The 14,841-nt window shown below is 43.4% G+C and overlaps 1 protein-coding gene across 2 annotated transcripts in view; it reads left to right on the forward strand.

Moving 5' to 3' along the window:
- Positions 1-14,841, forward strand: part of Abcc9 (ATP binding cassette subfamily C member 9) — a 107,510-nt gene that overhangs the window by 75,939 nt on the left and 16,730 nt on the right. For both annotated transcript variants that reach the window (XM_055605663.1, XM_055605664.1), the window contains 2 exons: positions 1,740-1,832; positions 7,673-7,775. In XM_055605663.1, coding sequence (XP_055461638.1) covers positions 1,740-1,832; positions 7,673-7,775 — 196 coding nt within the window. The remainder of the gene's footprint in view (positions 1-1,739; positions 1,833-7,672; positions 7,776-14,841) is intronic.

The raw sequence follows: 14,841 nt of genomic DNA on the forward strand, positions 1-14,841 counted from the left end.
CATAGCGAATTCAGACCAGAAGGAAGGAGGCAACAGTCAGATTCACACTTCCATATCCTCTGGTGTTTGTGCCAACATTCTTTGCTACAAGACATAGAGGTTCTGACTCACTTGGTGACCACTGACTGATGTGTAATCAGCCTTTCCTCTCAATGCTTACACCAAACTTTTATATCTTGTTCAACAGCAAGCTCATTTGAACCTATTTTTGCCATTACTGGGATAAGCTGGGTGGTGAGGATTAGGCAAAGATTTCCAAACCAGTAAAAATGTGAGCTGTGAGCTTTTCTCCTGAAACATAGTCTGATTCATTTGTCCACATGAATAGTGACTATAATAGAGAACATAGTCTTTTACAAATGTTACACAAAGAACGTTTATTTTTTTTATACTTGTGAATGACAGAAAGGGCACAAAACAGAATTTTTAAAAAGAGTTATAACATGACAACCATTTTTTAAGGAATTGAAAAGAGATTTAGGAGACATTCTAGCCTATCTGTTCCCATGTGTGTGGGGGGGTGCCATTCCAGTCTGCCCTTTCTCGTGTAACAGTCAGGGAGACACCACTTCAGTCTAACCCATTCTCATCTGAAAGTCAGGAGGGGCAACCAATGACATGAAGTCTTACAGGCACAATAATCTTGCTCACGCAGCTGAACAGACTTTTGATCGAAAGGAGGACTAAAGTGGGGAGCTCAGAGCAGGCAGTAACGTAACGTGGCCTCTTGGACGCCTAAGTCACAGGTCTAATGAGTTTGTTTAGCTGCGCGCTTCCTTCTTTCGAGAACGCAGACGGGATTGTGCCATCACCTTCTGGGCTCACGGCTGACAGTTCTGTAAACAAAGAGGATCCTTCCTGACGTCTTCTTCAGCCCTGACCTCAACATAGCAGCCATGTTACTGGTGTCAGCTGTGCCAATGGCCACCCGCTTGTGTTTAAAGAGGAAGCTTCACACACCCTTCACTGCACGAGACGCCTTTGCCTGTGTTCTCCTCCCCACATCTGCCATCTGTGAAGTGAGATACATGCATCTCAGGAACTCAAAAGAGGGCTTTCATTTGTTTGTGGGATTCTGCAGCCAATCACGAATGGCCCCGGTGGTTGGTGCCATGTAACAGCCAGATGTGGCTGTGCATGCCTGTAAGCACAGTATTTGGGAGGTGGAGACAGAAGGCTCAGGGGTGAAGGTTACAAGGAGTGACAAAGGGAGTTCAAGGCCAGCTTGGGTTACCTGAGACACCTTCTCAAAAGCCAACACCTCTCCCCAAATAATAACAATAACCAGACCGCACCCTTCACAGGATTATTTTCATCTATTCATCTTTCTAAGTCAATATCATTTCATTATTGCATTTATGTTTATATTTTGTATTTGTAACTCTTTGCTGCAACACTCAATTAAAAATCTTCAACAGTTTACTCTCTGAAGATCAAGGAAAAGATGGGTGTGTAAGGGTTACAGGTCACACTTCATTTAAGGTGTCTATAAAACTTCAAGTCTTTTGTCACAGCTAAAATACACTGCTGTAGGGACACAGAAAGAGCAAGTAAATCATACTTTCATGGAAAACATTTCAATAAAGATTTTAAGCATGAGGATTTAGGGAAAAAAAGGTAAGCAGCGGAGTCCAGATGAATGGATGCCATGAGCAAACACTGGGGTCTGAGAACCTTGTGAGTTCAGTAGTGGCCTGGAACCTTGGGGCAGGTGATACATGCCATTGTCTTTGTTCTAGGGATCTCCAGGAACTTGATGACAGCACCCAGCTTCCCCTTCTTTGTCACTTCTCAGAAACTGCTGAAGGGCTCACCACTATCCGGGCCTTTCGGTGAGTAACACATCTTCAGACTACTGCGAGGGGCAAGTCCATCCACAGGGTCCCTCAACAAATGATAGCTAGCTGCTGCTCCCTTTGGGGGCATGCTGTGTTTCTCGTGGTAAAATGCAAAACGGGAATAAGAACGAACATCATTGATCGGAGTTACTCTTCTGAAACTTAAGAGTAAAGAATGAATTGACACAGTGGAAAGGCATTAGCTGTGTGGCTTCAGTAAGGTTTTCTAATTCCAAATCCTCTGTGTCCTCACCTGAAAAATGAAGAATGAGTCTTGTTTATTGCAGCCATCGAACTAATTGATATAATACATATCAGGAATGAACCACAGTGACTGATGAAGATCCCAATAAACAACTTAAAATAAATGTATAGATGGTGATGAAAATAAAGATGCTAAGAAAAACAATACCATAACGCCAGAATCACTTTAGAAATTAATCCAGCCAGGTGTGGAGGAGCATACCCACAATCCTAGCACTTGGTGATGGTGGGGTGGGGGTGGAAAATGGGACGAAGTGTTCAAGGACAGCCTAGGCTACAGAGCAAGTTCAAGGCCAGCCTAGATTCTGTAGACCCTGTCTCAAAAATACAACAAAGCAATTAGCACCAAGGAAATTTCATGAAGTTTGAAGGCAAATAGGTGGAACTAGAAAAGAGCATTCTGAGTGAGGTAACCCAAACTCAGAAAGACACATGTGGCATAGACTCACACATAAGTGGATTTTAGCCACATAGTACAGGATAAACATCCTACAATTCACAGTAACAAGGAGGGCTCAGGGATGCTCAAATCTCACTCAGAAGGGGAAGTAGAATAGACAGTAGAAGAAGTTGAAGACAGATTCTTTACTTTAGCCAGATGTGATTTTATTTTATTTCCCTTCTGAGTATTTATAAGAGTGTATTTTCATTATCTGTTTTATTAAAATATTTATTAAAATATTTATTAAAATATTAAAATATATGCAATCTCTTCCAGCTAGAATTCAAGCTCTGAAGGGGCAGGGCTTTGTTTTCGCAGATCGTTTACCATGGCTTGGGAAATGCTTCTGGTATTTGACTAATGAGCTAGTGCAGGCTCAGTGCTAAGGGTCGCCACATAGTGGCCATTCGCAGACCTTTAAGGAAGAAAGGTGACAGTATAGTGACATCTATGGACGTTTACCACATGAGTCAGCTGTGTCAGACGGTTCAGTGGCCCCTTGTTTCAAAAGAAGATGGAGATACTTACTGGACAATGGGCTTTGAATAAAGAATAGTTGAGCTGGAAGGTAAAGGGACAGTGTTCAGAGGAAAAAGCATGAAGATTTCTATTTCATGCAAGAATCAAATCTGGTATTGAATGATGACAAGACGAAGGTCACCACAATGAAGCTTGAGCACATGGAGGCTGGCACTAACACATGAGGAATGAGTTCCTCTGTGTGGAGCTTTGGTTTTATTCTTTCTGTGTTGTAGAGTCACCAAAGGGTCTCAGCAGAAAACTGACACAAGAGCTGAGGTAATTAGAACAACCAATTCTTAACAGATAACTCAGGATGGCTGAGGCTAAAGGTCAGAAGGTGCCAGGAACTGTGTTGGATGGTTAATTCAGACTGGTCCTCGTCTCCCCAAGACTTAAGTGATGTGAGAAGGCCAAATGCACTTCTCGGGGAAGATCTCATCTTTCTACCAAGGGAGAGGAATTTGGACCAGTTGAGAAACTACACAAGGAGGCAAAAGCTCAGGACAGTGGGGAGAGTTCGTGTGTAGTCACCTGAGAATTTCACAAGAAGAAAGACATGTATCAGAAAGGCACTGTGCAACTCGGACAAGGGTGGTGGTGTCACTGTAGTTACACGGGTGAGCATGTTAAAAAAAAGGTGAAACGACAGCAGCGGCAACAACAGAAAAGAATGAAAGAAATTAAAGGTGACCTCTGGATATGGAAACCATAATGCTATTGATGACCTTAACAAGAACAGAATTGGTTAAGGAGGAATAAAGTCAGAAGTCAGAGGGCCGGTGGATTAACTAGAGGTGAAGCTTTGGAGGTGCTGAGGAGAGGCTCATCTTTTGAGAAGCTTTGTTGGCATAAGAAGAATTAAGAAAAAGATTTCTGTGACACCCCCCCCCATGGCCAATGGGAAGGAGTGAGATGTAGGCAGGATAGGACAGTTGATGGAGCAGATTGACAGGGATGTGGCCAGGTGGAGAGGCAGCTTTTCTTGAAGGGGATTTTGTGCAAGAGTTCCTCTGACGAAGCATGGAGGGAATGTGAGGGGACTCAGGAAGCTGGCAGGGAACCGCCAGAAGCGGAATCACACCAGAACCTTCACTTTCTCCCTGTGGAACAACATGGCCCCTCTTCTGAAACTGCTAAGGGTGGGAGTCAGGGAAAGCACGTTGAAGAATTGAGAAAGGTTTAGAAAAAGAGAGTAAGTGGACCGGGGTCAAGGTTCCACTTTCTAATTTCCCTGCTTCACTAGACACAAGGGCAGAATTTGGTGAATTGTACATTTGAGGAAAACCCTAGATAGCTGTAAGAATAACAAAACAGTACATGTTAATCTTCAGTGGTTCAATCATGGTAGTGAGGCATGATGGACTGGTGTCCATCCAGAAGTAGAGTTAAATAATATAAGCAACAGCTTTTTTCAGTCATAATAAGCATCTTCAAAAGATGGTGATGGCCTACCTGCTGTGGTTGAGTTTCTAGAATGTTAGGGTTGATACTCTTAGTCAAGGGTGAAGCAAGGGGGGGGGGCTGGAGAGATGCTGATTGGTTAAGAGGGTGCACTCCTCTCAGCCGAGGGTCAGAATTCAGTTTCCAGCATCTCTGTCAGGTGGCTCACAACAGCCTATCTAATACTTTTTCTGTTATCCGCAGGCACCTGCACCTAAATGTATACATACATATCATTAAAATGAAAATAAACCATAGAAAATATGTGAATCAAGCACACGATTTCCCATATCTGTTCCTTTCTTACAACACCCAGTGTCCCCTGGCCAGGTCCTCCAGAAAGCCCTCCTTTACTGACTGGACCTTGTGTTCCCTCAGCACCCAGGGGTCAGAGTGCACTCACATGACACAGGAAACTTCTAGTCATTTACAAGGAAAGTATCACAGCTAAATTAGACTAAGTTGTCAGTGACCTTTGCTGTTGCTTTATTTTTTTTTCTGTCTGACAGAATAAAGGTCTAAGAATGTTCAGAAGATGAACTGGATGAAAAGATACAGGCTGAATGTGTCAAAGTTTCCATTAGGAAAACAGGAGGTTTCTTGCCAAATAGAAACAGAAAGAATGCTCACTGAGCTTTCACCTCCCCCTCCCTGCCGCTTCAGGCTGTTGCCAGTTCCGTACAAATGTGGAGTGATAGGAGTGGAACTCCACAACCACAGTGGGAAGAAGGTCCCGGGCAGAGCTCATGTGGGGACCAAAGCTTAGATATTCCTCTCGAGTGTGGCTCACAAGCTGTGATTCTACTAGATGCCCTTGTCCGGGGATGGGGGTGGAGAAACCCGCCTTACCCTGGAAAGTGCTGGACTTTCTCATTCTTCTTTTCTCTCACATCAGTCAGGGTACTTACCACGCCTTGTTCACCAAAGGGACACAGCTTCATCCCCTAAAACTACCCCCAGACCCTCTTCCCTGTGCTCCAGGAAGCATGCTTAGCCCTCCCCCTCTCCCCACCTCCTAGCTGGTTCGCTATTCAAATACTCTGAGGTAAATTTCCTCTTTATGTTCTTAGGATCATTAAAGGAAGGGCCTGGGCTACATCAGATGCACTAGTACAGTTTCTTCCATCCTGAGAAAGACACATCTTGTTCGTTGTATATTTCCAGATCTAGCACAGTATCTTCCTTGGAGAATGGATGTTGACTAAATGCAACTGAGGGAATTTGTAAATATATCTGGCATTACTCTGGAGAGCAAGCAAGTGTACCGGGCCCATCCCTGGCAAGCACGGAAATGTAAATCTTACAAAAACCTTCACACTTCGTTCCTATGATGGATGTAAATCCTACAAGCTCATAAGCCCTTCTACCTGTTGGTCACTCTAGTCACCTCTCACGAGGTCATCTGGAAGGCAGACACGTTCCTTGGCTGCTTAGTCCCGAGCCATTGTGCTGCCATTCTTCGGCACAGGTCCCCCTGGACGTGGCATTTAGCTCAAGGCTACATAACTCAAAGTGAAGTAATGCTTTGGCTCTTGCTGCTAAGTTCTCTGATCGCTGTAGATCAGACACTGCTGTCTGACCAAATTATCTATCTGGCTTGGCCTAAGGCAATGATCAGATTGATTGGAGTGATACCAAATATCTGCTTTATATTGGCCTGTATGGACTCTGATGGTGGGCCAAAAGCACCCCACCCAAGACTTCTACCCTCTTTGATACAAGTGATGAGTTATTTTAAAGTTTTGCAATATTACTGGAAGATTTTACAGGAGTGGAAGATGCTTAGCAAATGGGACTCACTAGTGGTTCAGCAATTTCTGACCAAAGTGTCCAGTAGATGATGGGCTGTGTCAGAGCAGCTGCAGCCACAGAGAGCGAAGAAGATAACTGAGCTGGGCATGGAACCAACTTACAGACCAGTTGTTTTCCAGCTCTGTTGTGTCTCTTATTCAAGGAAACTAATTACAAAGTAAGGATATTTTTGTTATGTAGAAAAGATGCTTTTCAGCACATATGTCTGTGAAACCATATCTCCAAAGTTCAAGTCTATAAGGCTCTTAATTTTTTTAAAAAAACTTGTCATTGCATGTATTCATCATGTATGGTAGCGCAAGGGGTTTGAGGTGTAGGGTGAAGCGTGCCCACATGCATGAAGGGTATTCCTAGTTCATGAAGGGTATTCCTAGTTCATGAAGGGTATTCCTAGTTCATGAAGGGTATTCCTAGTTCATGAAGGGTATTCCTAGTTCATGAAGGGTATTCCTAGTTCTTCTAGTAAAACAAGCTACACAGAATTGTATTTGATTGTGTTGAACTTAATTTTGTGATGAGCTTAATTTTTCCACGGGTCAGTCTCTCCCTCACCATGACCATTAGGGTGAGAAACCGCCCAGCCCTGGAAGATGGAGGACTTTGTTTTGTATCACTCAGGGCACTTATAATAGCTTCTTCACCAAGAAACCCAGTTTCACCCCTAATGGTACTCCTGGATGACCGCCCCTGTGCTCTGGGAAGCCTGGCTCTTCCCTTCCCCTCTCCCCACCCTGCTTCTCTCTTCAGAAACCTCATCCCCCGAGTAAATCTCCTTCATCTTTATCTGGTTGTTGTAAGCAAACTCTGTGCTGTGCCTGCCATCTGCAAGACCCCTCAGCCTTCTGCTTCTTGGCAGTCTACTCTGTTTCTTTGTCTGTTTTTGTTTTTTTTTAAGGCTAAATAAAAAATAATTTTGAGGGAAGACATTTACCCTTTATAAATGGATAGCTTTCTGTATTCATTAGTTCTCATCTAGCCCAACTCAATATCATTTGGAAAAATAAAAAGAATGTCTCAAATGAAGATAGAACATATTGTGATGTGTATAGCATGTGGCATAGGCCGTGTCTTGTGTGCATAGCTCCTCCAATTTTATGGAATTACAAAGTGACCTCTAATAAATATTTATCATGGCAATGACTTCTTTTTCTAGCTGAAGCATGAAAAGAGAGTGAATACTTTGCCTCTTGACTTCTACCCAGAATGCAGCAGCGTGGCTTTGAGTCCACTTACCTGCCTCTCATCTCATCCGCGTGTCACTCTGTTGAGCAAATTATGCAGTAGTTAAGCATGACTGGCTTTTGCTAACTCTCCTGTTAGGTAGCTAACGTCATAGCATTTTTGTTTTCTGCAGGCATGAAACCAGATTCAAGCAACGCATGCTCGAGCTAACAGACACGAACAACATTGCCTACTTGTTTCTCTCGGCTGCCAACAGATGGCTGGAGGTCAGGACGGTACGTTCACGGTGTTCATTGTGTGATTTCAAAATGGAAACCAAACAGAGAAGAGGCCTGACACAGAGAGGCAGGCATTAGGTAGAAGTAGCCTTCCACTGAGAGTCAGTACTAGGCCTCCATTGTCTGAACTTTAAAATAGATCAGGTTTGTTTGTGTTTCAGATGAGATTTATTACAGCGTTTTAGCTAATCACAAGAAAAGTAGTGCCCAAAGCAAAAATCATTCCATGCTCGTTATTGTGTTTGAACTACCTAAGTTAATGGAATACTAAATATTTACATTTCTTTTTAAAAGAGAATTTGAAAAGTGACCACACACACTCATGTCCTTCACTGAGCCAGAAAGGCCTGTAGGGGATGGTGACTTTCTTTGTTTTAAGCCAATGGAGGCTTAGGCTAGTACTAAATGTCGACAACTGTGTCTTCTGCCCTGTGTGACACACAGGAAGATGCACAGACTTCGGACTGTGTAGACTTCATGTACCAGGTTAATTTCTTTCAGTGCAAGATCCTCTTTATCTATAAAATAGAAACAAAAGCACGTGCCTCATGGATGCGTCACTAAAATAACAATGAAAACAACATAATTGCCCTAGTATGCTATTCTGGCTTGATTTGTTGCTGTGACAAAATAGCCTAGTCAAAAGACAATTTAGGGAAGAAAGAGGCTTGTGTGATCTTACAATTCCAGGTTACTATCCCTCACTGTGGGAAGTCGAGACAGGAACTCTGCTTTCTGTGAAGAGCAGAGAGGAATGCATGCTTGGAAGCTCACTCGCTTGTACTCCGCACTCTTACACATTTCATGGCACCTGCCTAGGAGATGGTGCTGCTCTCAGACGCATAGGACGTCCCACATCAATTATCTTAACTGACACAGTTTCCCACAGACATGCCCATGGGACTACCCAGTATAGACAACCTCTCATTGCTGCTCTCTTGCCAAGTGATTATAGGTTGTGTCACGGTGACAATTAAGCTAAGTGCCTTCTGTGGATGATTTGTTTCCACAACCAGGTACAGATAAAAACAAAACAAAACAAAACAAAAAACAACCTCAACAGCCAGGGGTGGAGGATGCAAATGATAAAGAAAATTTGATGAGGTCAAAATGAAGGCTCCCAAGTTCAAGGCTGTCTTAAAATGGATTCATATGGATTGACACAGTCTTAGACAACCTGTGTCTTTCAGTTACTGTGATTTTTTTTCTTTTTTTTTTTAAATTTAACTTTTATTAATTACACTTTATTCATTTTGTATCCCCCCCATAAGCCCCTCCCTCCTCCCCTCCCGGCCCCACCCTCCCCTCTCCTTTCTGCATGCATGCCCCTCCCCATGTCCACTGATAGGGGAGGTCCTCCTCTCCTTCTTTCTGATCTTAGTCTATCAGTTCTCATCAGAAGTGGCTGCATTGTCAGGGTTCTAGGTTATCTCCATGAATAGTCCTTGGTTGGAGTATGAGTCTCTGGGAAGTTCCCTGTGTTCAAATTTTCTTGTTCTGTTGCTCTCCTTGTGGAGTTCCTGTCCTCTCCAGCTCTTACTATTTCCCACTTCTTACTTAAAATTCCATTCACTCTGCCCGTCAGTTGGCCATCAGGCTCAGCATCTGCTTTCACAGTCTGCATGGCAGAGGCTTTCAGAGGTCCTCTGTGGCAGGTTCCGAGGTTGTTTCCTGCTTTCTTCTTCTGGCTTTCAGAGGCCCTTTGTAGCAGGTTCCTGTGATTTTTTACTGGTTGACAAAGACTCTTTACCACTGTGTTAGTGATGATAGAGAGATCGTTGGCCAATAGGATACAATTATGTTATGTTATACAAAATTTTGAAAGAAACATTAGTTGTTAAAAACAACAAACAAACCATCTTTCAGGTGCTTGGGAGGGTTGGAAAAATCAGAACAGAGTTACTTATGAACTATAGGCAATCAAAAAGTAAGTAAAGTGTTACATAAAATCTTTAACAAAACCCAAGCACTATTACTTGACTCTGTGTCCACCACTGTCTTTATTTTAAGTTTCTGTTGGATTTCTTCTTTTAAATATTCCCATTTTTCCTAAGGAGAAATATCATATCTGAATGATGAAACTAACAAGGTGTCTCTGGGAATGAATTTTCAGAGGAGGCAGTGACAGCAGTCGCCCATGAGTCTGGTTTTCCCCTAGCTCGGTGATCAGGTGCGGCATGTGGGAGTAAGCCCGTTTGCCATGGACCTGCGGTGTCTGACTATGTCTTCTGCTCCTAGCACTTCCCAATGACAGGTTCACAGACAAGTGTGGGACAAGAATCTCCACTCAAACCATATGTTCAGTTCTTAGAGCCAAAGCCAGATTTTAGCACCCGAGACTGCCAAGACAGGAAAGGGCGAACTAGGAAGAAGCAACAGCCAAGTTCAAAGCGGCTTTGTCTGACCCAACATTTTAACCCCCACAGGAAAAAAGCAATCCGATCTACCGAGTCTAAAATACTTTAGTTTACCTGAACTAGAGAAGAGATTACATTTTGAATGGGAAGGACAGACTCTGTCCTTCATTCTCCATCTTCCAGATACGTTGGTTGGACATTGTATGAGATGCATTTGTTAGTTCACATTTGCATTTTGTATATCACAGAGCTTCAGCGATTTACTAAACCATTCTCCTGAGCAGAATTAACCCCTCCAAAACTAGTGCGGAGGCGCGGGAGATGGCTCAGCTGTTGAGAGCTCTGGCTGCTCTCCTAGGGGACATGGGTTCAATACCCAGCACCTACATATCTGCTTGTAAGTATCTGCAACGCTAGACCTAGCGAGCCCAGTGCACTCTTCCGGCCTCCCCCAGGCGTGCATTTGGTACACAGACATAAACACAGGGAAAACACCCCTACACTTAACTAAAATAAGTTTAGTTAAGGCTAAATGCTGTACTTCAGGCACATATGTCACAGGTGGATTGTTGATCACAGAAATTCTAGTGGGGAAATTTTTTTTCTCCCACTTGGCTTCATTACTGTGGGCATCTGTGGATGGGTCCTCATCCCTGTGTCTACAGCTTCAGCCTTGCATAACTAGGTTTTCTGTCAGAAAAAAAAAATGAACCCTGAAATCAGGATATTAGAGATGAGGGTATAAATTGTTCTCAGCCCCACATCTAGACACACTCTTTTTTGTAAATCCTCTGAGGGTGGGAAAAAGTAAGGAAAGCCTTTATTTGGCTCGAAAAACACTGGATTGATCTTATCTCACTGTTCACACAGCCCTTCCTGCACCTGTCATTAGGCTCAGTGTCCAGGAAATCAACAGGAATACCTGCTCTGAGTGAATATTCCCCAAGCTCTCAGAATACACACACAACCAGCAGGGTGAAAGAAGGGCCATGCCGTTTGGGCATTAATTAAGCAGGCAGCTTTTCTGGAAGCCTCCAAGAGGACTGGAAGCCTTAATGCAGAAAGGAGAAAACTTGATGTCAGAGCTTCCTGGGGTCATGACCCCTCCATTTCCACTTCTTACCTCCTCTGTGATTGTAGAGCTCCCACCCCCTGTCGCTGCTGGCAGAAATTCCCAGTGAGGAGGAGGAGAGAGAAACCAGAGCAGATAGAGCTGGTTGAATTGGGAGAGGCCTCTGGGCTCCATCCATCCTTAAAATCTTGTCTAGTAAACTCTCAGTGCATGCTTCTTTCCCTATTCATGTTGAGAAGCAGTTCAGAAAATCCCAAGGCTGAGGAGATGGCCCAATATATAACATCTAAGGAGCAGATTATGGGGCACCTGTCATCCCAGTGCTAGGGAGGCAGAGGAGGGCTCCCTGGGCACCATAATTAAACTAAAAGAGTTAGCCAGCTCTGGAAGACTCTGCCTCAGTTAATGTATATGCCTTTACATACATACACACACACACACACTCACAAGCACATGGGCACATATATGCACACAAACCACACATACACAAAGAAAAGAATAAATAGAAAAGGTTAAGACCATCCAAGTCATCATCCTTCCTTGGTTCTATGGTTTCCATGTGGAAGATTCCATCTTACCCTACCACATTCACTGCCTATTTGCTTAGAACTGGGAAAGCATAATAAGGCGTTAACACATCAAAAAAGGGATGAATCTAAGGGATAGAGTAACTTGACTGGCAGAATAGCACAAGTCTGGGGCCACCCTGCTTGCTTTGGCAGGGAAAGAACTGTTTTCCTATCAGTGCTGAGTGAAGTGGCTGGGGTTCTGTGTATGTCCCCAGGGTCTGGCCTTTGAACGCAGCTTACATTCTCCCTTCATCCGTCCATATTAAACAATTCCAGTTCTCTGGCATCGCTGTTTCCATTTGCAAAAATTGTGTAAGTCTATCTCTGGGCTGTGGTTCCAAGGCTTTGTTGTGCTGAGCGGTGGAAGGCTGAAAGAAAATTCACATCAAGAAGCCAACACAAACAAACAACACAAAAAGTCAGTAGGCATGCCGCGCGGAAGTGAAAGCAGTTGGTTCGTCTGTCTTTGGTCTGTTTGGTAAAACAGCAGAGATCGTTCTGTTTTCAGCTCCCCAGTAGACAGGCTAGCAATCACACTGTAACTTGAGTCCCTCATATCATTTTCCTGTTCCCAAGTGCTAGAGAGATGCATTGCTAAGGACTGCTTGGCAAAAAGCAGAGCCTGTAGTTCTCAGTTGCTGCTGATTGCTTACAAGTCTGGTTTAAGAGAACTACAGTTTTCATTACAACCCCAAGCACAGATGCCTAGTATGGGCTCACTGAAGTTGGACAAGAGGCGTCTCTCTGGGCAACAGGAACCAAGGGTTTCCTTCTGGGAACACAGGCTTTACACAATCAGTAGAGATTACAGTTCAGAGGTGGCTGAGCTGTAATGGCCGGTGGAACAGACTTGGAAACTTGGAAACTCAAGGACCTGCGTTCAGCACCCCTCCCCTACCCCGTGCAGAACACACATAACAAGCCAGGTATGGTGGCGTGCAGTTGTCTCAGCCCTGAGGAGTTGGAGTTGAGCCTATCCCTGGGGCTCAGTGGCCGCCAGTCTAGCTTATGTGGTGAGTTCTAAACCTGCTCTTAAACTCGAGAGTGGCCAGAACCTGAGGTTGACCTCAGCCTTCCACACGCACACACATACCTCTGCATGCGCACGCACACATGCCCACCAAGCGCCACACATGCAAAATTATAGCTTGGCACTGTACAAATGATTTGAGGTGACTGGGCTTTCCCTTGAGAATGGGTAATTCATGTACTTAGGATTTTTTTTTTCCTAAATGCAATCTCCATTCCAAGGTGCCATTGTGAGAGATGTCTGTAGGCGAACGGGTTGTTTAGGATGTGTTAGGCTTGCAGTTCTGATCCCTATGTATCTTCTTTCCTCTGTGTGAACTGTTCAGGCAATTTTCTTCTGTTTTCTTAATTGATTACCTTTAAACTATTTTTCTATTCACAAGTATTCTGGAGAAGTGGAAGGAAAAAAAGAACCCTAGGTCCCTTTATCATCTACCATGTGTTTGGCTTAATAGCACAGGCTGCAGAAAGCCGGGAGCTGATGTGCACTTCTGTATACTTGTTCAATTTCACTTTTCTATTTCACTGCGTGTTTGAAAGGACTTCTCTGAAACTTACCAATTCTCTGTGTGACGTCTTGATGAATATTTTGTATAAAATGTTTTCTTTCTTGTGCAGATGAAGTTAAAATTCTAATTGCATACTCCACAAAGTTTACAATTCATCAAAAAATGTGTTGTTTTATATGTTTTAAATTTTCTTACGTGTGTATATATGTATGTATGTATGTATGTATGTGTATATATTCTTTCTTTCATTGAATATAAACATACAGACTTACATGCATGATTTTCTGTGACTATATAAAATTTAAGAACCGCAAATGAGAGAAAACATGGCATTTGCCTTTTTGAGATGGGCTGGAGATGCTTCCCCCCACACAGCTTCAGAGCTGCACTCGCCTGTGAAGATGGCATTACTTTGATCTCCTTTATGGATGAAAATCACTCCATTGAGAGAATGCATTTTGTTATGAAAGGTGAGTTCACCTGGTACCTTAGTCCAGAAAGAGCAACTGACCTTCTGGATGCATTTGCCATTAGTGCCCTTGCTTGTGATAAGTCAAATGGTCACAGAGACCCAGGCTTCTATTGAGAATAGAGAGACCATGAGCACTTGAAGAAATAAGTAAGTTTGAGAAAATAGAGCAAGGCATTATGACAGGGAGCAACCCTAGGGCTGGAGCCAGCAGCCAAGAAAGAGAAGGCCTCTTCAAGGAGGTGGAAGTAGGGTTGACCCTTAACTGAGAAGAAGCCAGGGAGAGCACAGAGACTCTTGAGGAGAGGCTGGGCAGGGCAGGAACCTTAGGTGCCATCTGAACAGGCAGGGTCTAGAACTCAGAGAGCAGTGACAGAAGGCTTAGTAATCCACCAAGGTTTGAATTTTTCTATATAAATATAGGAGATATATTTATTATATGTTATATATAATTGGAAGGCATTGATCATTCTAAACAGGAAGTATATGGGCTGATACACAATTTCAATAGAGCATATGAACAAATATGAATGCGGCTTTTGTTCTTGAAGGAATCAGCTGTCAGGAAGCAGAGACTAGAAATTAAATCTCCTTAGTGGAACCCTCATTGTACACACTCACAGTTGATTCCTAAGAAACGTTTCCTGGGTCTCGGTGTCTTTAAATTCCATCAGGCACATCTTGCTGCAACTTTCCTTTAGGTCCACTTTACTTTAGGAAACATATCATTGGAACACTTTGTGAATATTTTTATTTTTAAAGCTTGAAAACTATATATGTGTATGTGTGTGTGTGTGTACATACATGTGCGTGAAGCTGCCTACAGAGGCCAGAAAAGGACCCCTGGAGCTAGAGTTGTAAGTGGTTGGAGCCATCATGTGGGTGCTGGGAATTGAACTCAGGTCCTCTACAAGAGCAGCAAGTGCCCTTAGATGCGGCCCCTGTCTTTTAGAAAAGATGTTATGCCATTTGTGAGCATTCTACATCATGTTGAAACTATGCAGTTTACATAGAGGGCTTAGGGGGATAGCCCATAACTGTAAATGTTTTTTAAGTAC

The sequence above is a fragment of the Psammomys obesus genome, unplaced genomic scaffold (assembly GCF_907164565.1).
Source record: "Psammomys obesus unplaced genomic scaffold, mPsaObe1.curated_primary_1811, whole genome shotgun sequence".
In the NCBI taxonomy this organism is placed as follows: Eukaryota; Metazoa; Chordata; class Mammalia; order Rodentia; family Muridae; genus Psammomys; species Psammomys obesus.